This window comes from Gavia stellata, chromosome 15 (assembly GCF_030936135.1).
Source record: "Gavia stellata isolate bGavSte3 chromosome 15, bGavSte3.hap2, whole genome shotgun sequence".
Classification (NCBI taxonomy): Eukaryota; Metazoa; Chordata; class Aves; order Gaviiformes; family Gaviidae; genus Gavia; species Gavia stellata.
Genome location: NC_082608.1, coordinates 8,489,543 through 8,514,227, shown reverse-complemented (window position 1 = coordinate 8,514,227; position 24,685 = coordinate 8,489,543). Strand labels below are relative to the sequence as shown.

General features: G+C 37.8%; 1 protein-coding gene across 1 annotated transcript; it reads right to left on the bottom strand.

Moving 5' to 3' along the window:
• Positions 1–9,119: 9,119 nt before the first annotated feature.
• Positions 9,120–24,639, bottom strand: N4BP1 (NEDD4 binding protein 1). Its single transcript, XM_059824852.1, has 7 exons — positions 24,388–24,639; positions 19,676–21,450; positions 15,769–15,899; positions 15,263–15,359; positions 13,414–13,521; positions 11,753–11,860; positions 9,120–9,663 (listed from the first exon to the last, which is right to left on the bottom strand). The coding sequence occupies exons 1-7, from the start codon at positions 24,637–24,639 to the stop codon at positions 9,327–9,329; spliced, it is 2,808 nt and encodes a 935-aa protein (XP_059680835.1). The 3' UTR covers positions 9,120–9,326.
• Between the last annotated feature and the right edge of the window lie 46 nt (positions 24,640–24,685).

Here is a 24,685-nt window from a genome sequence, read left to right as displayed (position 1 = left end):
ACAACTGAGAAACCAACACACAGAAGCCCTGCAGTAGCAATGGTAGCTGAAATGAATCTCCTGCAAACAACACCGGTAACATTTTAGGCCACTACAACATATACTCCTTATGAATCACAGCCCTAAATAATTTTTAGTCAAAAATAATGTATTCAATGTTTAAAACAAAAATAATTGTGTGTACACACTGAATCAGTAGAGATTCTGCAAATTAATTTAATGATCACACTAGCATTGTCTTTATTTAATTTTTGGTGCTACCTCCTTACCCCTTTACACAAAAGTCAGTTGCTATCTCAACTCTGGAAGGGAAAAAAGTTTGAACATTGCAAAGCTGAGTGTTGATGTTACATGTTTCACACTAAGTTACATTCAGTCCTGGAAATTTCTCTTTAGATTAGGTGCTAGCAGCTGATAGACACGCATGCAAAGAGAATAAAAAATTGGTTAAAAGTTAAAATATAGCAAATACTATTTCCCTAATGTAAAGAATCCTTGGGTAGCTACAAATGCAACAGAAAACATTAATTTGTTTCCAGCAAAAGTCAAATATTACTATTTTAATGCCCCTTTACTTCAGAATGTCAAGAATGTCCATATCCATATTCTTGGTGTTCTGCCAGTTGGAGATCTGGCAAAGGACTCTGATGTGCTCTTCTTAATTCAAGGCTCTCTGCTGCAAAGATCTCCCACAGAAAAGTATTTATAAACCACAGTGTATCTCCTCCTCCCTCAGAAAATAGCGCCAGACCTTCATGCTCTGCCTTTTAGATATTCCCAATTTTCTTCTACCTTTGCAAGACACACAATTGACTCGGGTTCATTTGGATTCAAGGTGCAGTAATGCTCCTCACATAAAGGAGTCAGACTCAGACTGGCTTCAGTATCATTTAGTCTCTGTGATATCTTCTCTGATTTTCAATGTAATCCCTCTGAATTTCTTTTAGGTTTTTTTTGGTTTTTTTGTTTTTTAAATATAATTTCTCATGCACTGATATCTTAAATTTTGGCAATCAGAATTGTCCAAAGAGCAGATTTCTGGTTGGAATTTTGAAATCAAATAATTCGTATCAAAGGAAATATATTACTACCAATTTCATTTGCATCTCAAACCTAAACCTAAACCATAAGCAAACAGAAGAAAAGTAAAGTCCCTGAGCCAAGAAGCAAATGAAACCTAACATTTAGCAGTAAGGATACCAATAAAGGTCTAAAACGATACAATAAGACATACAAGTTAACTTCTGCACTAAGACTGGGCCACTGTGCAAATATTTATTATGTTCATACATCATCCCGTAACATTCTACATTTTTTTTGGAGGCCAAGCATGCAACTTTTTGCCTTTAAACTGAAGCGTTAACAAGTGGCTCCCTCTACTGTTACAAGAATGTCAGTACTGGTATTTCTTTCCAGAAACTGTTTTAAATTGTTTTGTGACCATCAAAATCGTTACATAAAATTAAAGAACTGAAACGCTCACAGTTTGGATTCATCTTTAACATTTGTTTTGAAAAGGGTTTGTGTGTGTGTCTATACCAACATACATGCAAGCCAGCCTTTTATTTTTTGCTTTTATTATTCACTAATAGCGTCTGAATAATATTTTGCTCAAAGTTTTCTCTTAAAATTCATAATACTAAGACTCAATACTTCGAATATTGTATGTTCATTCAACAGCCAGGTAGAAAAATTATACATTACTTTGGACTTGAATCACAATGATTCCTATACTTAGCAACAAATGCTAAGAAAAGAAAACTTAATTGGTATATTTCAGCAGAACTCTCATGTTTTTGGAGCATAGTTTCTATTTTTTATTAAAATATGTAATATTTTAGTTCTCTTAAGTACATTGAAAGTATCATTCCTGAAACAGTTAAAAATGTACTCAAGTGGAGACTGAAAAGGTGAGCCAATGTATTCAAACCCATTTTCCTCTGAAAAAATGCTTTCTTTGAATTAGCCATTTAAAATTATATAATGCAATCTTACAGAATTTACCTAGCCATAAGGCAGACAGCAAAACTTGGATTTTCATACACAGCTGCAAAGTTTCAATGGTGCAATGGAAGCACATTCTAAACATAAATGCATACACAGACAGGTGAAAAATGTACATATCTAAAATCCATCTGTTTTTTAAAATTCATCAATTGTCTATCCCTTTTACTTGATCATTGCAGTATTTCCACTGTACGCATAGAATTACATACCAACATATGCGTACAAAACTGAGCACACACAGTAGCAGTCAGGGGCACTAAAATACTTTGAATGCGATTAGTTGCACTGCTGTAAGGCCCTTGAGTTTACGTTCTGTGATAAAAGAGGGAAAATGAACATATCAGAGACACACCTAGTTTTGTAACTGGACTCCTCCAAATACCAGAATACCTTCCCATAGTTTATACTGCTTCACAGAGCAGATTAGGTAGTCTTTGAATCTGCAATGTAATTATTAAACTGTATTTATTAAAATAACAGGTCCTTTACATGAATTATAGCAGAGCTACGAGCTTCCCAATAAAACCGAGCTATCCAGAACATAAATCAGGCTCAGATCTAAAAATAGCATTGGAACGCAGCTACAAAAAATTCCGGCAAGAAAGGCATTCATATCAAACACAGCCTGCAAGATTGCAAAGCAGAAGGAAACACTGTCAGTATTAGAAAGATACTGTATGATTCATTCTTTTTCACAGAGCATTCTCAGGCACTTTCTCTGCTGTTGCAAAAGGCAGTTCAGAAATGCTCTTCCAAAACACAAATTACCCTAATATGGCACTGAAACAGAAAGGAAAAACAGCAGCAGCACCGAATACTAGGACTCATTTGTAGCTTTGCTTCTAAATAATTTTATTCCAGTTGTAAACATTACATAATGCCTGCTTTAAAACTTAGAGAAAAATTGCCTTTCAACAGTAAACTGTTGAATTTATCACAAAAATCTTGTACTCATCCTCACACCAGGAATCAGAGTCAAAGCCTCAGGAGTTTATCCTGGAGGCAGACATTCTATAAAATGTTAAAGGGAGGGAGAGGGGAATGCTGCATCACTCACTCACATAAGGGATGGTCCCTGTTATTTTCCGCTCAAAACACTGCTTTTAGTTGTGTTTTTTCAGCAACCAAAGGTTGCATAGCACGAAGCATACTTTAGGAACAGACTTTAGAGAAAGAAATAAAGATTACAACATATGTATATTCTCACACCAGCACCTAAAAAATGAACATGTAGGCAAGCAGGATACACGTAAGTGAAAGAAGACAATTTCTTCAAGAAGCATGTTCACACATGCACACAGGCTAAGGCAGTTTAAGGGAGCCTGTAGCTAATATCAGACTAAGTGCAAAGATAGAAGGCCATTTCCCTGTAAAACTGAGAACAAACAAAGCTCAAAAATCACACCGGGGTTCTGTCTTCGCTTGATTAAGTAATTGTGTGACTTTTAAGTCATTCATCTATTCCTGATTATGTCCAAGCATAAATATTTATTGTGGTGTAAGAACATAATACTTAACATTTTTCAGGTGTAGTTCAATCACTCAGAACAAGAAAAACAAACCCCAAAAATCTGCCATCAGTTGCAGCAAACCAATTTGTATGAGCAGAAGCCTTGCTATATACTGAGGTAAAAAGACTGAAGTCCATCTCCTTTACTACAGATAGCTACAGCGTTTACACAGCATTTGCACCATGAAATCATAGCCCTAACGGGAAACGCATTTGATTGTATCTTTTAGCAAATATTTAAAAACGTAAGTACAGTCTTGACCTCTCTGATACTCCTCACTTCATATGTGGGCTGTTCAGCACAGCGGGCTACCTGCAGTTTGCTCTCTCAGTTTAATACCAACATTACTATATTTTTGTCAAGCCTAACAGTGTGGATAGAGCAGTAAGATTTAAGCTCACCTAAACCACGTTCCTACTGCAGAGCTGACCTGTACCCAGCTGAGGGCTTTGCTGTTACCACATGGTCCACCACAGAGCAGGGATTTGGCTTGTGCTCCCTCATCCCACGTCGCTTTCCCACCGGCCTCTCTCCCCTCAGCGTCTCACATTCGTTCACCCTCAACCTGCCTGCTTCAGCTGCAAAATTGGGCCAAGGCACAGAAAACCAGCACAGCTGCTGCCCAGACTGCCATACAAGCTCCCAAAGCCTTCACTTAAGCACTGTGTCAGTCACCAGCCACCCTCCCAGCCTTCCTGTTTCCTCACACCCCTTTTCCCTCCCTCCCTGCCACAGCTCACCTGAGGTAAAACAAGATGGATGCTGCCAGAGGCCTCATTTTCCACAGCAGCAGGACTGTTGTGGTGCTGCTTGCAGGGTAGATGATGCCAGAGCCAGCTGAGAAAAATCTTCACGTCAGACCTGGACATCTGCCTAGACAGGATAGATGTCATAGTGGGATGAGGAGAGATTTACCAAGGAGCTTGTTGCTGCGGTGAGGCTTGGGAGCTTGGTCACCACTTCCGTCCGCCACACGGAGCAGTTTCAGGCAAGTTGGTTCTTTCTTGTACCTCAGTGTCTCTGTTTGAAAAATGGCAATAATTATCTTGGCCATCTGTGTGGAACATTTTGGTTGATCAGAAAAAAGATACTTGTCAGATACTCTCCTTGGCAATTCTGTAGTTCCTCATGTCAAAGCCCTTTTCTTCCATGTTTTCCACCCATTAAAATCTAAGCATTGTCTCAGATCTGTCCATAAAAAGAATGGGAATTATGTAGTAATATTTGTGCTACAAATTGACTCTCTGCATGCTTGTTCTCTGTGTTAAACAAAAGATGATTTACATGATTTATGCTGTTAGCTTATCATTAATTAATCAGTATTTTTTCATAGGCAAAAAGAACACGTGGGCACTTGCTGTATACCCAGCGGGTTACCTGTTGCCCATAGGCAGTCTATTGTCCTCAGCAAACTTGTGAATGGACCTATGTAATGCTCCTGTGTGACTGTCTGGAAAAAACCTGTTCAGTTCTGTAACAGTCTCTTCATAGAGATTTTTACCTCTCATACTAAGGTTTTCATCTTAACTTTCCTCAGAGAAGAACAGCTTTCCCACGTATCACTGTATTTTGACAATTTTTTTGTCTTTTTTCTTTCTTTATACAAGTTAGCATTAGGAAATAGTATTTTGCAATACGTAGAACAGTATATTTCATATTTTTAAACCGATGTGAAATGTGAAATGTCTTCCAAGATGATGGCAAAGATGCCTGGAACACACAAGGCATTAACACTGGTAGAAAAAGAAAGACCAAATACCACATTATGGGACACGCTGAGAAACACAGTATGAAGACACTTCATGGCATTAGCTCAGGTCCAGCAGGAATGACAAATTCAGGCTCACCATCAGTGCAGGACTTGCTTGCAAAACCATGTCACTCACTGTATACTTCTTTTGCCAGCACAGAACCCAGTAACATATCTGACATGTGCGCTGACTGGGATTGGGAGCAATGCAGGAAGCAGAGTAGAGAGCTCTAAGATCGTTGCTTAGAGTTGGATCCTGCTGGTCCCAAACCAACAAATCCAGAGTGCCTTGGGTATCTTGATCTGTTTGCTACACAAGGATCACAGCAGAACTAAACCACAGTTATATGTTAGTTATACACAAATACTTGCATGCACTCAGGCGATTATGATATTTTATTGTTTTAGTATAGAGCTAGGAAATTGTACATATATCCAGGATTTAGGGTTTTTTGTTGCTTATTGCAGGGTCTTGGCACTTTTTTACTATCACGGGTAAACTCAGGGCTGTTCTGTTCAGGTAAAAGTAGTTTTATCTACCTGGAATTATGAATATCTTATCCTAGACAACAGGGAAGTTCTGAGCAAGATCAAAGAAATATTCCTTTATCTTCCTATTTCAGTGGAAATACCAAGAAATTGAAAGCTGTATTAGCTGTACATGCCATCTCACAGAAAATTAGTTTATTCTAGGGATCAGGAACATTCTGGCTACATTTGGACTTACACTTGACCTTTCCCTCTGCTCATTCCACTTTGAGTGTTTTGTACAGTTGATAAAGGAGAATCACAGACCAACTTTCTTGCATAAAAAAAAGCATATTTTCTTTGCCATTAAAAAAAAAGCCAAACAAAAACCTTTTCCTGTTAGGTCCAAGAAAGCTTTCTCGGTTGCTGTGTTTCATGCAGTGCTAGTTCTGTTGTGCCCTGAAAGAGGCTGTTTATGGATTTTATGAACAGCCATACTTACAGTAAGTAGGCTAATAGGGAACTAAGAACAAGTAAAACCAAAACTGAAATACACTGATGATTTTGTTCTAAGTGCAGTTGAGATGCCACCCTGGGTGTTCCTCTACCATATGGCATAGCATTGCAACAGCTCCACCCATTTCCCTCAAGGAAGATTCAGACCACACTGGTTATGTTTGTCATCTTCCCCGTTCACAGAGATGCAGTGTTTAAAACTCAAAGCTGAAGGGACAATAGAACCTAAAAAAAGAAAAATAGAAAACAAAGAACCTTTGGCTCACTTGGTATCATTTTACATGAACTTTAGCTGTGACAGCTTGGTTTAACATCCAGCAGTAAGCTTCTGCCATCAAAATCAATTAATTTGTTACATCTGTCCTCTATCTTGGAAGAAGTGGTAAGATTACGTTTTAGATAGCTACTATTCCCAGCTAGGCTTCTTGTGTTGTGAAAAAGTAATCAGCTACTACTCTGCTGAACACTTGATGCTACGTTCCCCTTTAATTCCTTTCAAATTGGATGTTTAGCATAGAAGTGAACAGTACATCAGCATTTACTAGCATTAATACAATTCTCTAATCCACTGCTAGCTAGTGAAGTTTACATACTTCACCATGTCTCCCACACTAGATAGTAATCAACATGGTACTTATCTTTTGCTGCCCCTGCAGTGTCATACTCCAATTTTTATCTTCTTTCTTCCTTGTGACAAACAAATGAAAACAAAACCATATTTATCTGCACTTCTGTACTGTGCAGTTGGTTTCAGTTTTGTGTACACTAACATGCAAAGGTGACATGGAATAGTTTGTATTGTTCTTGGCCTACTTCCTTGATTCTCCTGATTGCCTCTAGAAGAGCTTATTAGGAATTAAGAAGCTGACCCACAGTTCCTGTGTCTCACTCCAATGTACAACTAAGCAGAATATCCAATTCACCACCACTGTCCTCCTTGGGATCATATCCCTGTTAAGGAAAAGCCCTTCACTGGTCATAATTTATTCCCTTACTACTTATTAAAATGATACCAACTCCAATCACTGACAACAGGCTTTAAGAACCTGCCCAAGCTTTTAATAGGGACAGAACTTGGTGACCACATAGCACTTCGTAGGTAAGCACTGCTTCTTGGCAAACATGCGCTGGTCAGAATGACTCTGCCCATCTGACTAATGAATTAAGGTTTGTCTATTTGGATGTAGAAACATACTCAAAACCTTTCTTCACCCTCACTTGTATTTTTGAGATGCTGTAATAACTGTTCCTAATAATATTCTTCTGCTCTTGCTGCACTCATCTTTCAGTTTGTTCCTTTTGAGGTAAGAGCAAGACTTTGCCTTCTGTTTCTCACTTCACAATGCATGTGAAAGGGCCATGCAAGAAGACAGACTTTCAACACCCTCATTTCTGCAGTATATTTCAACTCTTTTGCATTTAAGCAAAGAGTGATTTCAGAACCCAGGGAACTGGAGAGAAAGCCACTACACTTATGCTTTAGGGTAAGGCTCAGAAGTTTAACATGGGCTCTGTAGCTCACATTTTCTTTACAGTCTAATTTGATTTTACTAATGTGAACACTTAGCACCAGAAAGCAATTAAAAGGAAGGTATAACAGACTTAAGCATGTACAGAGACATAGACAGACAGTAATCTTCACTTTGCTTTTGCTCTTGAAAGTGGTCCTATTGGTCAGCTTTCATAATTTTTTGTTTGTTTGTTTGTTTTTTAACACCTTACTTTTGGGCTAGATCCCAGAACATATTTAAAGGACTGAAGCTGACTGTTAAGCGCAGAATATTAGCTCTGTGCAAGACAGCATGCCATTTCTATATAAGCAGCATCCCGTTCAATAGATTATCACAGCATTCAGTTTTACAACAGGCAGGGCAAAGACAAACAGGTAAGAGCACAGATTGTTAAAGATACTGAAATTATTCTGAAGGAGTATTGATGGTCAAAAGAATTTCCAATTTAAAAACCAATGTAGGTATCACAGATCTTTTAAAGCATTACAAATATCTTCTGTTGAGGAGAATTGCGAATTTACACTTTCTAACTGAAACCTTCCCTCTCCTAAATACTCCAGCATAGTACCTCTCAACCTGGATGAACAGGCAAATGGATTTTCTTTGTTTGTTTCATTCCATGGGCACTATATATACAAAGCTTCTTAGCTACCCATAATATCAGAGGGCTGCTTAGTATCTGTAAGTTATTCATATAATATACAATTTTATCCGTAACACACAATTACTGTTACCTGTCTTGCATTTAATCTTTCTTTATATAAGAATGAGCACTTCGGAGTATGTCAGAAGCCTTCCTGTTACTTCAAACCAACAGATGCATACGCCACCTTGTGACAGTACTTCAACAATACACTGAACATCCACTGCTCCCATACAGTGATCTTCGAACTGCTGTCCATAGACCCTCAAGAATATAGCCTATTTCCAAAATCCACAATGCAGACTTAAGGAAAGCAGGTTCACATATACACTACGTAGAAGTCTTTGTATCTGAAAATATTAAAAGGGTCTGTTTTATTTCCATGGCAAAATATTTCAAAAGTTCTTAAGTGAAGGAGGTACTAGTAGTAAAGCATAGGTTTTCTAAGAGTATCTATACTCTAGATACAAACACCAACAATGATATGACAGGTGCATGGCTTATATTATAGTATGACATGCATACATCTGGAAAATATATGTGAAGCTGTAATAGTCACTTCTAAGCCTCTGACTTGATTTTGCCTTTTTGAGGAAAGGATTTTTTAAAAAGTGCTAACACACTATTTGAAGTTATAACAGTTCTTTAGAACTGCTACTGCTTTAATAAGCAATTCAAACGAAGCAGAAGATTTGTTTTTTCATAGAAAATATTACTACAAATCTGTAGTAGCAGCAGTTTTTAATTTACCAAAAACTGGCATCTATTAGCAACAGAACATACACAAAAAATATCTTTGTTTATACAAATAAAATTAGGTTCTGAATATTCACAAAGTAACATAACAGAGCCACATTTTTCTTCACATTGATATTCAAAGTTAGTCAGATCAGTTGTGATATAAAAACCCTGTATGGTATTCAGTCAAGCACCATGGCAGACAGTGCATTAAGATCTCTCATGAATGGATGATCAGCTAGTATTTGATCAATCTTCTGTCTTTGCTCATAATCAGGAAAAATTTTTATCAGGGCTTCTCTCAGCTGCACTGTTTCTGAGGCAGATCTCTGTGGTGGAATTGCTAGACAAGACTGTATGTTTGTTTCCAGCGGAAGCCATGTTGATGAACAATCACCATGTACTCTGTTTTTGGGCTGTCGACTGCTACTGCTTGGTTTGGGGACTGGCACGAAGAAAGGTGTCTCAGAAGAATATTGTCCACTGCTCTGTAGAGCCTTTTGTGCTGACTGAAAATCTCTATGGAATAAAATAAAAATTTTGATTACATTAAGGTAAAGGAGATGCTAGCTGTCTCTGTACAAACACAGAAAAGAAAAATGCATATAACTCCTGTACTTCACTACTGCTCAGCTAGTTACTGATTGAAATCAAATGATGACCGTTTTTTCAAAGTGAAACAAAACAGTAGGTGTAACAGTTTTCAGTTTGAATCTGGCATGTCTAACAACATGAACTAGCATTACCTAGCGCTAGTTCCAATATGCTGTGGAATATTGGCACAATACAGCAACAGTCAAAGCTTATTTTATGAAGTATCAACATCAGCATTATTGAGCTAAATGGATGAAAAGATACACTGAACACATGTACGCTGGCTCAGAACACGTGAAAATACTGACAGACCAAAGGGGCTTCCAGATGATCCACAAGACTATTCCTCATCTACTTTTGCTCATGACTGTGAGCTGTGTTCACATTTAGATCAAGGCCTTGTTTCCCTCATGAGATATCCTTAATGGGGCAATGAAGTTTTTCAGCAATTTCAGGATCTGAATATTCTTCCTTCATTACTGAGATTTCATTTCAGACTTAGAAAAGTTGTTGCTACTCTAAACTGCTAGCACTACCAAAATTTAGTACGAAGTCTATTTCAGATGCCACCAGATAACACAGAAATGTGAACTGGAACTCATGTTACAGTCCATTCTCTTATCAAGGCAAACAGTACCTAAATTACAGAGCTCTATTTTAAAAAGCATTTAGATTACACCACCTCCCAATACTAATCGTGAAAAGGCTCTCTAATTGCTCGAGATCCTTCTAGTTTCTGATCTTATTCCTGGTGCCATTTATGCTTTCTGCATCATTTAACGCAAGTAGAAAAGTCTCAGGAAAGGAACAAAATTAACTCTTTACACTGGCACCTTTTTTCTGTCTTAAAAAACTCCATCACACACCTGCAAAAAACAAAGCCTAGTTCCAGTTCCAAGTTTACAGATAGGAAACCAAGCTCTTCTAGAGTCTTCTCAAAAGAGTCTCTTCATTTCTACAATCATCACAGTCACCTCTCAGAACATACTGTGTTTTCACTTTATTTTCCTTGGACACAGGTGGCTAAAACAGTGTTCCAAATTACATCTTGTAAGGGTTTTATATTAGAGCTGGAATTCTTTCTTAGCATTCCTTATTGGAGTTCTAGAACTGCACTTGCTTTTTTCATGTCAACATTACATGCTTATTTTTCCAATCAACCTGTGACCTACCGGTAATATACATGTCTCACTTTTCTCAATTGTTTCCAATAGCTGAGATTCCTGCTTATTCTTTGTATTAATCCTTAAGTATAACTTGCCTTTTGTATTGCTAATTTTATTTACCTCACTTGTTTCTAAAAGCTCTCTCAATACTCCTCACTATCATTAGCATTTATAATTCCTAAGCTGGTGAAAGAAGAGCAAAGAGCAGCTTATTTTCTTGTTCAAAAGAGCAAACCCATTCTCAAGCCTTGGCAGTTAATGCAAAGCAAATTCATACTTTGAATATATGCACATTTAAAAAGTATAATGATCTTAAAGGAACAAATACATTTAATAACAGAGCCCCTTAAAAATAGTTTTATTAACAGTACAGTACTCAAATGTGAAGTGAAATGGTGTGACAAAGAATATGAGTGTCAAGTTTTTCTTTTGTAGCACCTATTGTCCCACTATGAATAAGTGATCAACCAAAGTTGTTTAAATAGCATCACTGTAATTAACAGGGTACCAGGCTACCACATAACCCAAGCCACCAGCAGCTTTGTGCCATGTTAACACAGTTTGGACCACCTTTGTGTGAAAGCCACCACAATCAAATCTCAGAGGAAGTTATTGTCTTACATCTTAGTTCTGAGAAAGATCTTGATTAGACGCAAATGTCACCAGCAGTTTCTGAACAAACTGAAGTAATAGGAAAAACACGTTTTTGTTAAGCTACTACATCCTACAGTGTTCTTGCTTAATTTTACGGTACGTTTAGATCTAAAGTGTTCAAGTGAACCGGGAAAAGTTTTTTTCTCATTTGAAATCGTAACTGTCTCAAACAAAAGTGAAAACAGTGCTTATACCTAGAACAGCCTTCACTTCGAAGGAAGTCATCTAATCTAGGTCCATTTCTTCCCAAAGGATCATCAGGAACCATAAATATATCACCAGCAAAAGTGTACTGGAGCAACCTGCAAGACAGTTCTTTCAATATTATTCACAAACAATATATTACACCCTTGCTGCCCTTCACCTCTAGCATTGGAGAAATTGCCTTAGACCAAACACTTCACACCACATCAGGAATCACTGAAGCTTAACTAGTAACCCATTTTAGATACAACCAGTATTCACTGTCAAAATAATTTAATGGGAGCTTATGTGAACTGTTCCCATGACACTGCAGAACACTGAGCTTGCCTTTTTTTTTTTTTCAGCAAGTGTTGGATGACTGCAATTTTTTGCAAAGGGACCAGAGTGGAATTTTCTAGGTGATTAGAGAAGATTTTCTGGTTGTTCAGACTCCCCTTCCTTGTAAGGATCTTCAACCACGTAGCTAAAATGCATATGTTATCAGAAAGCCACAAACTAGCAAACATAGCATTAGCTGCTTAGAGTTAAGACAAAGAAGCTTTTTTTCTGGAATCATTTTGGGACAGGGGGAAATCTGCACTGAAGGAAACTAGTTCAACTAAAATTTGTCTCCGAGGAGAGAATTTGTATAGTGGAATTTCCCCAGAAGTAAAACTAATAGCAGATGTTAACATAAGCTCTTAAAAAACCACAGACTCAGAATGACGTGCTAAGTATTCTTGCTAAAGTTCTTCAGGAGAACAGAACCTGACTTGGGTAGAATTCACTCAAGAAATAGCGTAAATACCTACATGATTAGCCAGTATCAATTCCATGTTCTCCCAGCCATATTGTGAGAACCCAGGACAGTTTTCAATTATTTATTTCATTAGACCTATACAGACCCCAGTCACTGCAGTAGATGTACCCTCAGAAGATGCCACGGAGACTCTGAGGGATTAGTGGGAAATTTGGGCAACAGAAGATCATACCTTAATAGTAAAATGACTTGATTTAACTGGAGGGGGGAAAAAACAACAAAAACCCCTAATGAACAACAAAAAAAAGAAACCAGTTGCACAGGAGAAACCATAACTCACACAGAATCCACAAGCTGAAGCAGGGATATTTGATAGCTAGGTGAACTCATTTAAACCCAATGGGCACTCAACAATTGCAGGGTAACTGCTGCAAGGGTATGTTGCAAGTGTTCATTATTTTGTTTAGCTATGTTGATTTGTTGTACTACAGTAAAGAGTGAGTGATTCTGAAACCTTAGAAGTGACACTGTATGTCTGTATCAGCTATCATGTCTCCTTGAAGAAATGAAAGGTACACCAAGAAAGCCTGTGAGAATGACCACAACGTGTATAGCTTAACAGGATCTAACAGAGCTTCAGAAGTGACATCGCTTGGCTGCTACACTAAGCTCCTGTTTATGTTAGCAATTAACAGATATACATTAGTGAATACATGAATAATAGGGATGTTAGACTACTCAACACACTATTATAAGGCCATGAATCAAAGTAGTGAAACACACACAGTAGTTGGGCTCTACCAGAACTGCATGACAGGTTAATTAAAAACAAAAAGTCCCACATGAAGGTAGAGTGCCTACAACTGTAAGGACAGACATCCTTTTAAGCTTTCATAGAAATTGAGTAATTACCTTTTTTGAATAATTTCTCTCCAGGCAAGCGATTCTGTCACAAATTCTCTGAAGTTATCATTAGTCACAATAACACCTCCAGTTTTATCAGCAAGGTGTAATAAAAACCTGTAAAATTCATTTCAAAGACTGTTAAGATAGTCTGATTTGCTGAAAATTGTCCAAAGAGTTAGAAAACTAAACATTTCACCATCCAAGAGTAATCTATTTGCATGAAAACAAGAACTTCGATTACCAGGAAATCACTCTGTTTTGACCCACCATATAACTTTAAACAACATTTTAGGTAGCATGCATTTATTTAGTGCAGCAGAGTCTTCATGGGAGGCTTCCCCCCCCCGCCCTTAAAAAAACCCCACAAGCAAAACCCCATGGAACTATCAGATTCTAAATATTTGTAGAGGTTTGCTTTACAAAAGATTACAGTATTTATTATACAAACTTATTGCCATATACTTTTTCGCTTAGCATTAATGTCTGCATTCTGCAAGAGAGTGTTATGCATGTTAGTTTGCTCTGTCAACACTTGTTAACAAAGACTGCTGCTACCATTTTGTTGTTAAATTATGACAAAAGGTAATACTGATTTATTAAGAAAATCCTTTTTTTTTTTAACCTGTCTGAAAACAAGTTTTTTGCCATTTGAAACTATTTTAGCAAAGAGATAATGGATAGTGTCCTTTCAAGGAAAAGTGTATACTTTTGATAAAAGTGCAAATATGTTAGCACAACACTCATTTCCACAGTAACCTCAACTGTAAATACAGCACCTACATAACATTTCATATGAAATGCGGTGTATATAAAACATTAGTGTGTAAAACAACTCCAACTTGGCTGCCTTGTACTTTTTTTTTTGCTACAACATTATTATTTAAAATATAGCAACTCTGATCTCTTAACATGGAAGATATATAAAGTAAAGTGCACTTAATTTATCTTTTGCATATCAAGTTTTGCAATCAGGTACATGACTGCACAATCTAACAAAAATAGGCATGCCCATGATGCAAAAAACTTGACAATTTTATAGTCAGAAAAATAAAGTATGAATGATTATTAGCAGGAAGGAAGAAGCCAAAATCCTGCCAACTGTAGCTAGCTGCAAAACACAATTTCAGAGCTGCAAACTGCTCATTCATGCAGACTTAGTAGAGCTGGTTGTGGAGAAAAACCCCCACACTTAAGTGCTTTTAACTATGTCTCAAGACTAGAAGAATTTGGCAATAGCAATGTAAGCACTAGGAAACCCCACCAATGCCCAACAAAAAAGCCTAAAGCTTACTGTTATCTTGTTCACTGAAAGATGATACCCACATTTTGAAGTTGAACTTTGGTGCTCAAGTTAACTTGGAAATTTACTAGCCTACACATTGTTACAAAAACACTGCTCCAAATACACATCTATGTCTGTATGCCACAATGGCATCGAGAAAAAAAACGGAGCAAAATAGTATGTGATCAGTAGCTGATTTATGCTAGTGGTGCCCAAACATAAAAGACAATTCAAGGATAGACTGATGATCAGGAAAGCATAAAAACATTACTAGAAGAACTAATTTCTTCCTCAACGCAAGTGATGACATTTGAAATGAATTAACTTTTGTTAAAATTTCCATGAAAATTTGCCATTTTCCATTAATTTCTGAAAACAGTATATACAATATTATTGGAGAATTACATATAGAAATGTTTCTTAGGACAGTAAAATAATGTAAAAGATATAGAGCTCAGTCTTAAGTTGGATGCATAGCTCTCTGTCTAGACAGGTTGAAGAACTAGCTAGTACAACCACTCATGAAGTATTAAGCTTCAGACTTAAGACTTTAAAACTATGTATATTCCATACCTGTCGTCATGAGCAGCAATTCTTGCTCCTAAAACCATCCTTGCAGGGGTTAAAGACAATATTCCAACATCCTGGAGCTGCGTTAAGAAATCCTGCTCTGTTAAAACATGAAACAACTGTTCTTAAAAACAAAAGCTTTCTTCTAGGCTATTTATAGACTTGACAATTAGTCTGAGATATAATTAGCAGACAAGATGTGCCATTTTTGTACCTATTAATCTACAGAAATGACAAACTGATTGCTGAAGAATTGCTAATATTATAAAAATGGGGAGGAAGAGGTTGCAAGTAGAAATTAAAGAGCACTTCGGCACATCAGTTAGCCTAAACAGCATTTCAAAATGTCTCACACTGTATATGGAAACCCAGCTACTCATGCTGAGCAGTCAGACTGCTCATGCTTAACGTTTTATGAAGTATTCCTTCTCTATTCTTTCTTTACAGAAGTACCAAAAGAAATAGTTACAATTCAGTTTGATAAAACATTAGGAAACTATGTCCCTCACCTGTAATGGAAGGATCACGTCTTGTTCTCCACTGTGGAACAAATACAGTAATATTTCTGTGGCCACGTTTCCAAAAGTAGTCAACAGCTATTGCAATTCCTCGACAGGAGAAGAATTTCCTTAGACCATGACTGGGGGTGAAAGAAAGTGAAGGGAGATTAAATTCACTAGAGTTTTACTAGTATGAATACAAAGAAAACAGAACAAAACCTTGCAAAGGGAGGCTGGAGGTTACACATACAGCCTCACCAAAATAAAAGGTAGATGGATGTTATTAATCACTGTATTAATGGCTCTCAATTAGACTTCAAGAGACGCAGAGGTCTCGATGTTCATGTTGTAGATCATGTCTTCTCTACTTGTCCATTCTCCTGTTTTAGAGCTTTAAACCTGCTGAATTACACACTCAGTTTTTTAAATGTTTTGAAGCCTAGAGCAGCAGCTCTTGATTTGTCCTGCATGATCACGAACTCCTGCTCTGTTGCAACTTAAGAAAATAAAAAACCATGCAAAAAGCAGCAATATATTTAACTTTATCAAATAACATGTAGAATTAAGGTGAGCTATAACATGAATAAATAGGTCACCGCTAGATAAACAGAAATATGAAATGCCTTATTCGAGCAAGGTAAATATCTGAAGGAGAGCAAATTACCACAGCAAGGTGGTCTTTTCAAGACATTCCATCTCAAAGATTGCGTCTGTTCCCCAATTGCCATTGTAAGTACTGGTTTTTGCTGTCCCAGTTATTTAAAAACTGTGGAGACCCTACAAAACTATTTAAGTTAAACAAAAGATGATCATAAACAATACAAAGCAACAAACAGTAGGTTGCTTTCTGGGACATATAACATTTTCCCTTTGGTTTTGTAACTAACTTAAGGAAAGTACATATCATTATTTACAAACAATTCTAGCAAGATATAATTCCATCAAATTATTCTTTCGTTCTGAGTTTCTTCCACATTTTAATAAAATTTAACTTAAAATTACCCAGCAACTGTCTGGATATTTCAGTCTGCCCTGAAAGGCCTGTTCTCAGCACTGAGAAAGAGGCAATTTTGAAAAATACTTGTTAGCGGCTAGAGTAAACTCCGGGCTTTCTCTCATTCAACAAGCACACTGAAAGTACATCTAGCATTAATATATCAATGCGCCATTTTTACTAGGCTGCACATGTCAAGAGGAAAAATTCTTCAGCTTCTTGCAGTCTTCCAGACTTAAGACACAATGCAAGTAGTGATTCGGAAGCCCATTCAGCCTTAGTCCAAGCATGTGATCAATACATTAATATCCCCCCCCCCCCAAACACATGACACTCAGGGGTCAAAAAAACCCCAAACCAACATAGGCATGGAAGCAGATGTCCATAAACTCAAGGTACTGAGAAGTAAAACTGAAAATAATTCAAAGCAAAAGTGAAAGCAATTCTTCACTTTCTAAGATGGAAGAAAATAACAAGGCGTTACTTAGCCAGAAGGAAGCTGCAGAATACCTACATTAAAAAAACCCAGCCCCCCCGCATTGATTATTTAGCAGGACAATTAAATCTCTCTATGGTTCTGCTATTTTGCTTTTCACAAACAGTTTTCATTTGGTTGAGCAGCAGGCATCAGATGTTATACGCTATATTTGGGGACTGTATGTCAATGGTACCCAGCTACTATGCCCTGCTGTTATGTGGGGTGTGTGCACCCCAGCTGGTGTGCAAGACAATCCATTGGGGTGCATGAAGGAAATATTAGAACTTCAGTAATGCACATATATAGTTGATTAATACACATATATTGGTGGTATGTGCTCAAACATTTTTTTACTGATAGGAGTGCTCAATCAAAAAAAGTTAGGAGACCACTGCCTACAGTACTCTCGCAGCCATCAGAGAGACAAGCAGATGATTATTCACCATCTTTTAATTCATTGGTTTCAGATGTATTTGGTTGTTCTTAAAAAAAAACCAAAGACACAAAACCCCATAGATCAAATATGTAGATGAAAAAAAACTCTCTCCATATTAAAAATATAGACAAAGAGGATGTGGTATATTTGTTATTTTCTACATGACCTCAACAATTTGCATTTCTCTTCCACTAATACACGTTTGGGAAATCGTTTTTAAAAGTTCAAGGTAGCTTATGACTCAGTTGTGACTTGCACTTTTACATCACTATTTTCTAAATAACAGAGTCTGAACAATGAGGAAATAAGTTTGCTTTAAAAACTATTTACTGTAACAAAACACTTTACTTGAATTCAAGCAGTGTCAAGAGTTATAGATCATGTCAGGCTTCCCCTTTAAAGTTAGCAAGACTATAAAATGACAGAAAACCTTAATATATTAATTCAATTAATTCTCCAGTGATTGACCTGAAAAGTTTTACTGTTGCCAGTCATCAGGGACTAGCTCTGGGCTCTTTAACTTGAGGAAATCAATTTATTAGGATGATCATCACCTTCTTCAATTAATGATCACTTGGTAAGCAAGGTTACACATTAAGAAATCTTCCAACATTCCTTCTCATAAACTGAAGAAGTTACTTAGATTTGATGCCTTGTCTGTGCTATAGAGACTTTCTGGGCTAACTGCAAACTTTTCGATATTACTAGGTCTTTGACCTTAAACTGCATTTGAAGCTAATAATCTTTAAAAATGTATGTTTTGTTCTGAATGGGGAGAAATAGTCATCTAGCAGGGACACATGCAAATACATAAGAGGCCTGTCAAAAAAAAAAGGCAAAGTGAGATATATTTTCATATGAATTAAGTTTAAAACATCAGCAGAAATATTTCTGAGTAAGCTATATGTCTAGGAATCTCAGGGTATCATCTGGTAGCCTATGTACATTATCAGCAAATACCAAGGTATCAAAATAGAAATCATCAGGCTAGGACTGTACATAAAGGGAAGAAGTAGAGATTGATTCCCCAATTTGCTAAAATATTAACAGTTCTACTAGCACTTCACAAAAATAACAACAGAATTTATTATTTTTGTTCTCGAGCAAATTTCATACTTATTACAGAGAAAAGAGAGTTAGAAGTATTTATTATCCCTAACAATTGAGGAAGTTTTGCTATTCCACGAATTTTGGGGAAATGTTTAGGAACTTCAGTAGATCCTTCATAGCCACGAAAGAACAGTATCTAAGGGCATCTTGATCTATCTCTGCGAAACTAGAAGCATACATCCATTTTCTTCCCCATTAACACAACTGTGTGTACGTGCACATGCAGATCTGTGTTTACACAGTTACTTCTGGGAAACTGTACCAGCTGTCAACTGTCTGAAACGTTAAATTCATTTTAGGACAGACTTCAACATTATTTTCCTATTGTACATAACATTAATTTTTTTCCTGGATAAGTTTATTTTCTTCCCCAAAACAGCATTTAAGCCCATTCTTTTGGGAAGCCTCTTTCAAAGCAAACACTGACAAAACCTTTTGACAGGCGTGCTTGCCAAAATTACTTAGTATAAAAAGAACAAATCCAGGTTTCTTCCTGACTAGAGAACAGCAATCAATTCAAGGATAATTTTGATGAGACAAATGTTAAAATGAACCACGTAAAGCATAAAATTTTAAAGAGATACAGGCTCTAACTGATTTTTGCTATTCCAGTTAGTTTTAACAAACTTAAAAAGAAAATAAAAACTTTCAGAATTGCTATGCGTTGGAAATTAAAATGGCTTCTCTCAATCTTAAATAATTTTCCATTACCAAGCCTTACCATAACTTAGCAATGCAGCCATTACCAGTAGCTGAAAAACCTTGCTGTGTACATGGACTGCTGGTCACCAAAAAGCTAGCAAAAACTTTACACATGCCACAGCAATCTCTTAGTCCCTATTGCATTTGCAAGTTCATTGAACTTTTAATACAGATAGCTGAAAAGAACAATACTTACGAAATTGCAACATTGCTTCCATCGATAATGATATGTTTTAAATATGGTTTCCCAGGTTCATTTTTCAACTCCAGTCTGTATGGCTTTTTCAGAGATTCCAAAAATCTTTGAACTCCAGTTACTGAAGGATCAGGATGACGTCTGTGTGGTCCCACTGTCTCTCTATCAGGATTTGAAGGCTGTATTCGTGAAGACAATACCCTGTCTGGGATAGGATTTTCAGAATTTGAGGTTTGGGAAAGGTGTTGGTTGAGAGATCTCACTTGAGAAGAAGAGCTGCAGTGTCCTAATTGGTCCTCAAAACCAGGATGACTATTCAGTACAGTTGAGGGCCCTGCAGATTTTTTCTGAACTGCAGTTTTAGTCTTAGTTGAGATATGCTGCACATCTGAGCTCCCTCTGGCTACAAAATCAACATCTTTTAGAGCTCCAGCTTGTATAGTGCCAAAAGTTACACCACCATCAGTTTCTACATCACTTGACCTTGAACTGTGATTCTTACCAGGGCAACAAATGTTTCTTTGTTTATAGCATATAGCTGAATTTTTACTGGAAGGAGAAGCAGGTTTGCATACCAACATACGCATTTTATCTTCTGTATCAACTTGGATGCTTGGTGAATCTCTTACTTTGTGATATTCATTTTTTGTCTCCTTTGAAATATGGCTGGATTTAAGTGGACTTTTATTACTAGAAACGCATTTGTCTTCTAGCTTTTGTGAATTATTTGCATTACTTCCTAAAGGAGGATTGATAATTCTATGCTTTTGAGATGACTCTTCATGTTCTTTTTGAAATTTTAAATTTTCCTTCTCTATTTCTTCTAGCAATGTTAATGGTTCCACAGATTGTCCTAGGATACCAATAACTTTTTCTACAATATTTTGGGAATATCCCATTGTTCTGAAAAAGTTCACAAGAATCTTATATTCCATTTCCTCACTGATATCATCACCTTCTTTAAGGCAATAACTGGGATAATCTGATTCACTGAAGCTATCCGAAAGCAGATCAATAACTGCATCACTGTCTGAAGGATTACTGTGTGAAGAAGATTTCACTTCCTGATCATTTTCCAAAGAGAATTGCTTTTTAGGGAGCCTTTCCTCATCATCAGAAGATCTTCTTTTACATGGCTGCCTTTCTTTAGACACCACTGCCTCTAATGGAGGCACAACATTTATGGGAACAAAACTTGTTTCAGGAGCATCAGAAAACACAGTGTCCATTTGCTTTGTAAGCTCAGTTACAGGTGTCCCAGCATTGTTTCTCGCTTCCTCACCACCTGCTGTTCTGTCTCTGTTTGTAGCAATTACTTTGGAGGCTTTGTTCTGTAAAAACTCTGTCGGGCTTTCAGAACCTGTAAGATCTATGATATTACTCTCCACTTCACAACATTCATTTTGTGTGAGAGCTAGGAGTTCTCTTTTTAGTGAGCTAGGCAAAATCAGTAAATCCATTGTATATTTATCTGCATGTGCTTCCACAAATTGTCTAAATTGCTTTTTAATCTCCGATTCATTGTCGCTTAATAAGCTTTCATTATTCTCAAAAAGCTTCACAAACTGCTGAACATGACTTTGAGCCATAACAACAGCTTCTGCACCCCCCTTAATACTGAGCAATCCCAATTCCAGCACTGTTATATCAGCACAGGTATCCTGAATAAGACTGTTGAGGAACAGGCTCTGTGCACCAACAAAGATGCAGTGCATGTCCTTTGGGTAGTACTCCTTTTCTTCTAGTTCAGGTTCACAGAGTCCCTTAATATATTCCTAGAAGGAAAAAGACAGCAGAGTGAATATTTGTGAAAAGCTAATATATAAAATTAGTTTTGGTTAGTTCAGTAATGGACAAGTACATTAGAAAATAAAGCCAACAGCATAAGAAATGTGAGAAAGTGAATACTGCCAGTAAACTGGATAACAGAAATAAAATACAGATATCTGAAATTATTTTTAAATAGATCTCATAGAAGGCTTTCTTTTTTATCCTACTGTTTACAAATAAATCTACTTGAAACTGATAGTAACAGAGTATTTAAGTCGTAGCTCAAACAGTTTAAAAGACAAGTCAGAGATTTATTTTCCCATCCCCATTCTTTGGTCAAAGAGAACATATGCGACATGAACAAATACCTTGCACTACAGAATTCTACCTAGTCCATAAAACTGAACTTTTAAAAACAGTTTCTAAAGAAAATTTCCAGAGGCTCATCACAGAAGTAGCTATCCTGTAATTTTTAAGTAGTTATTATGTGTTACTTATTCTAGACTTACTAATGAATCAAGGACATTGATCCTGAGGCATGGCACAACATAACTAATAGCCACAGTAGTATCCATTAAAAAGATACCCCATAGAAAATAAATATGCTAAAACCAAACAAAGAACAAAACCACTATCTGGACTCTGATAGATTCCTTATTAACCAAATAAAACATTTGTATTTTAAAACTACAACTGCCAGAGCACGCACTTCCAATGGGTATGTAACACCAAAGAAAATCACACCTAAGCAGCTCAGCAGCAAGCCAGCTTTCCAGATGAGGGTTTGACAGTCAGTATTTTGAAAAAGCAGATTATACTGACAAATGACTGAGAAAACTCCAGGCTCCAGCTAGTTCTGCATTCTAGAAGTTCAGGCTTTTAACAAATTAAAAAACAAAAACAAAACAAAACCCACAAACAATTAAAACTCCCATTGCTATTTCTGCCACCTAGAAGTTACTATAGATAAATTCACTATACTACCTTGTTTTAAAGGTGTCAGAATTCAGAACTCTGTCAATACAGTATACTGTTTCTTCTTTCAGGTAGCAACAGTCTCTTTCTGTGCTTAAAATTCTGTAATGTAGTGAAATCAGTTTCTAAGCTGCAGTCATTGTATTTACAGACTCCAAAGTATACCGAATTTTATTATCTATCTTTACTCTCAGAAATTAAACTTCTCTTTTAAATGGAACTGAAAACCAATACAAGGTAATGAATACGATAACACCAATTCCTATCATCTCTTGAGTTACATCACCACAGGTATCAAGGCAGGCTGCTTCAAGACCATATTAGCACAAACTGCTTCTGCAACAAAATCCACAGGTTTACTTTTCATGCCTTGGTCATCATATGACTGCTTTTGCAGAGCAATGGGACAATAACATAATTAGAAAAAAGGATATTAAAAATCTAGAAACTTTTTTTTTTTTTACATTTACTAAACAGCACTGAAGAATGAATACATTGCATGTGACAGATGATTAAAGACAAATTGCTATCACAAAACCTTTTAAAGGGAGACAATACAGATGTGCAATTGTTCGTACTTTCTAGTCAATAATCCCTCCAGATAGGGTCTGAAAACTGCTCTACATGTAAGGGCAGTCATACGTCCCATACCCTTTAAAGTATTTAGAATAGGAAACATTTTGCATGTTATCAGAAAAAGCAGCAATTAGAAAATGGAAATCTTGTGCCATTTGTTTCAGGCTTTGATTTTCTGGAAAAAAGAAAGTTGTACTGCAGCTGCCTGGAGAAGCAGAATAGCTGTTTATGCTACCTGTAACAGTTTCTGGAGTCTCTGAGCCCAAATATACAAGCAAATTGGTTTAGAGTCAATTTCAGAGTCAAATAATTCAAAAACCTCAACATTCATAGTATCTTCCTTACAAGTCTTAGGCATCACGCAGTTAAGGAATCAAGTTTTTGGAAGTGGACTGTCAAATCTGTTACTTAAGTCACAAAATACATACTAAGGGTCCCCACTAATATATGTGTGTATTTAAACAAAAAGACACATACACCCAACATATCGAGATTCTGGTTTTGAAAGCTACCTCCAGCCTAGCTAGCGCTCACACTGCCGTTCTCATCACACAACTCCAACAGCTATAGTTGCTAGGTCCAGCAGCAGCATTACTAATTTCATCATTACTGCTGAGCTCCCCCAAAGGTTAGTTGTACAAGAGATTTAACAAAATATTTCTGTGAAGACACTTCACAGCAACTAGTGTCACAGTCTGAGACAGAAACAGCCTAGACGGCTCTCCCTTTTAACTTGTTGAGCATTCGGTTAAAAAGAAAGCTATCTGCTCCAGCAGACAGACTGGCGAAGCAGTCGGGATGTGCCAACTTTTCACTAACGAAATATTAGCTCTGTCAAGCTGTTAGTGAGAGCTTCGCTAATAAGCCACTAAATGCCACAGAATAAGTCTGTAAAACAACTGTGAAACATGGCAACACCCAACCACCTCCGAAGAATTTCTTGACTTAGGGAAGAAAAAAAGAGCGCGATGTATTTTAATTGCGCTCTAAAACAAAACTTGGCCCATTCTCACAGGTGTTAAAACCCCTCACGCCGCCACAGGCAGACAGACAGCAGTAGTATTTCACAACGTGGTGACCGTAACGCGCTCTGTAATACCGATGAACTTTGCACTTCTCAGCTGAATTGTTTCTCCTTATTCTCTACGCTTATGTCAACACCACCGGAGACACGCCGGCACACACCTATTTGCCAAGGCAGGGCCGTTTCTGTTTCCCCGTGAAGCACTTTTTCCCCACCCTTTCTTCCTCCTACCCGCACGCAGCGGCCCCGAGCCGTGCCCCGGGCGAGAGGGGCCCTTCCGTACGCAAACACGGTCTCCGCCCGGGCGACCGAGGCCCCAACGATAGGACCGGGCGCCGCTTCCCGCCCTGCCCCCGGCCCCCCATACCTTGGCGCTGCGCACGGCCTTCCCACCGCCCGCCAGCTGCACCCAGATCCTGGCGGCGGCGGGCGGCGGGCCCGGCGGCGGGATCGCGGGCCGCCAGTCCCCCTGCGCCCCCAGCACAGTCAGCCGCACCTCGAACAAGCCCTCGATGCGGCCCCGGCTCCCCTCCAGGACGCGGCTCTTCTCCGCCGGGACGGTGAACTCATCCATCCCCGGCCCCGGCTCGGAGCCGCGGGCTGCCCAGCGAGCCGCCATCAGCGCCGGCCGCGCCGCCCCGCGCTCCAGCCTCCCATCCCGCCGG

What these genes read in the sequence shown, in the direction of transcription:
- N4BP1 (XM_059824852.1), bottom strand. Translation starts at nt 24,639, where the DNA reads ATGGCGGCTCGCTGGGCAGCCCGCGGCTCCGAGCCGGGGCCGGGGATG. An exon ending in ATTGCTGCTCATGACGACAG is followed by an intron (nt 13,522 to 15,262) that starts GTATGGAATATA and finishes TGAATTTTACAG; the next exon opens with GTTTTTATTACACCTTGCTG. An exon ending in AGAGAAATTATTCAAAAAAG is followed by an intron (nt 11,861 to 13,413) that starts GTAATTACTCAA and finishes ACTGTCTTGCAG; the next exon opens with GTTGCTCCAGTACACTTTTG.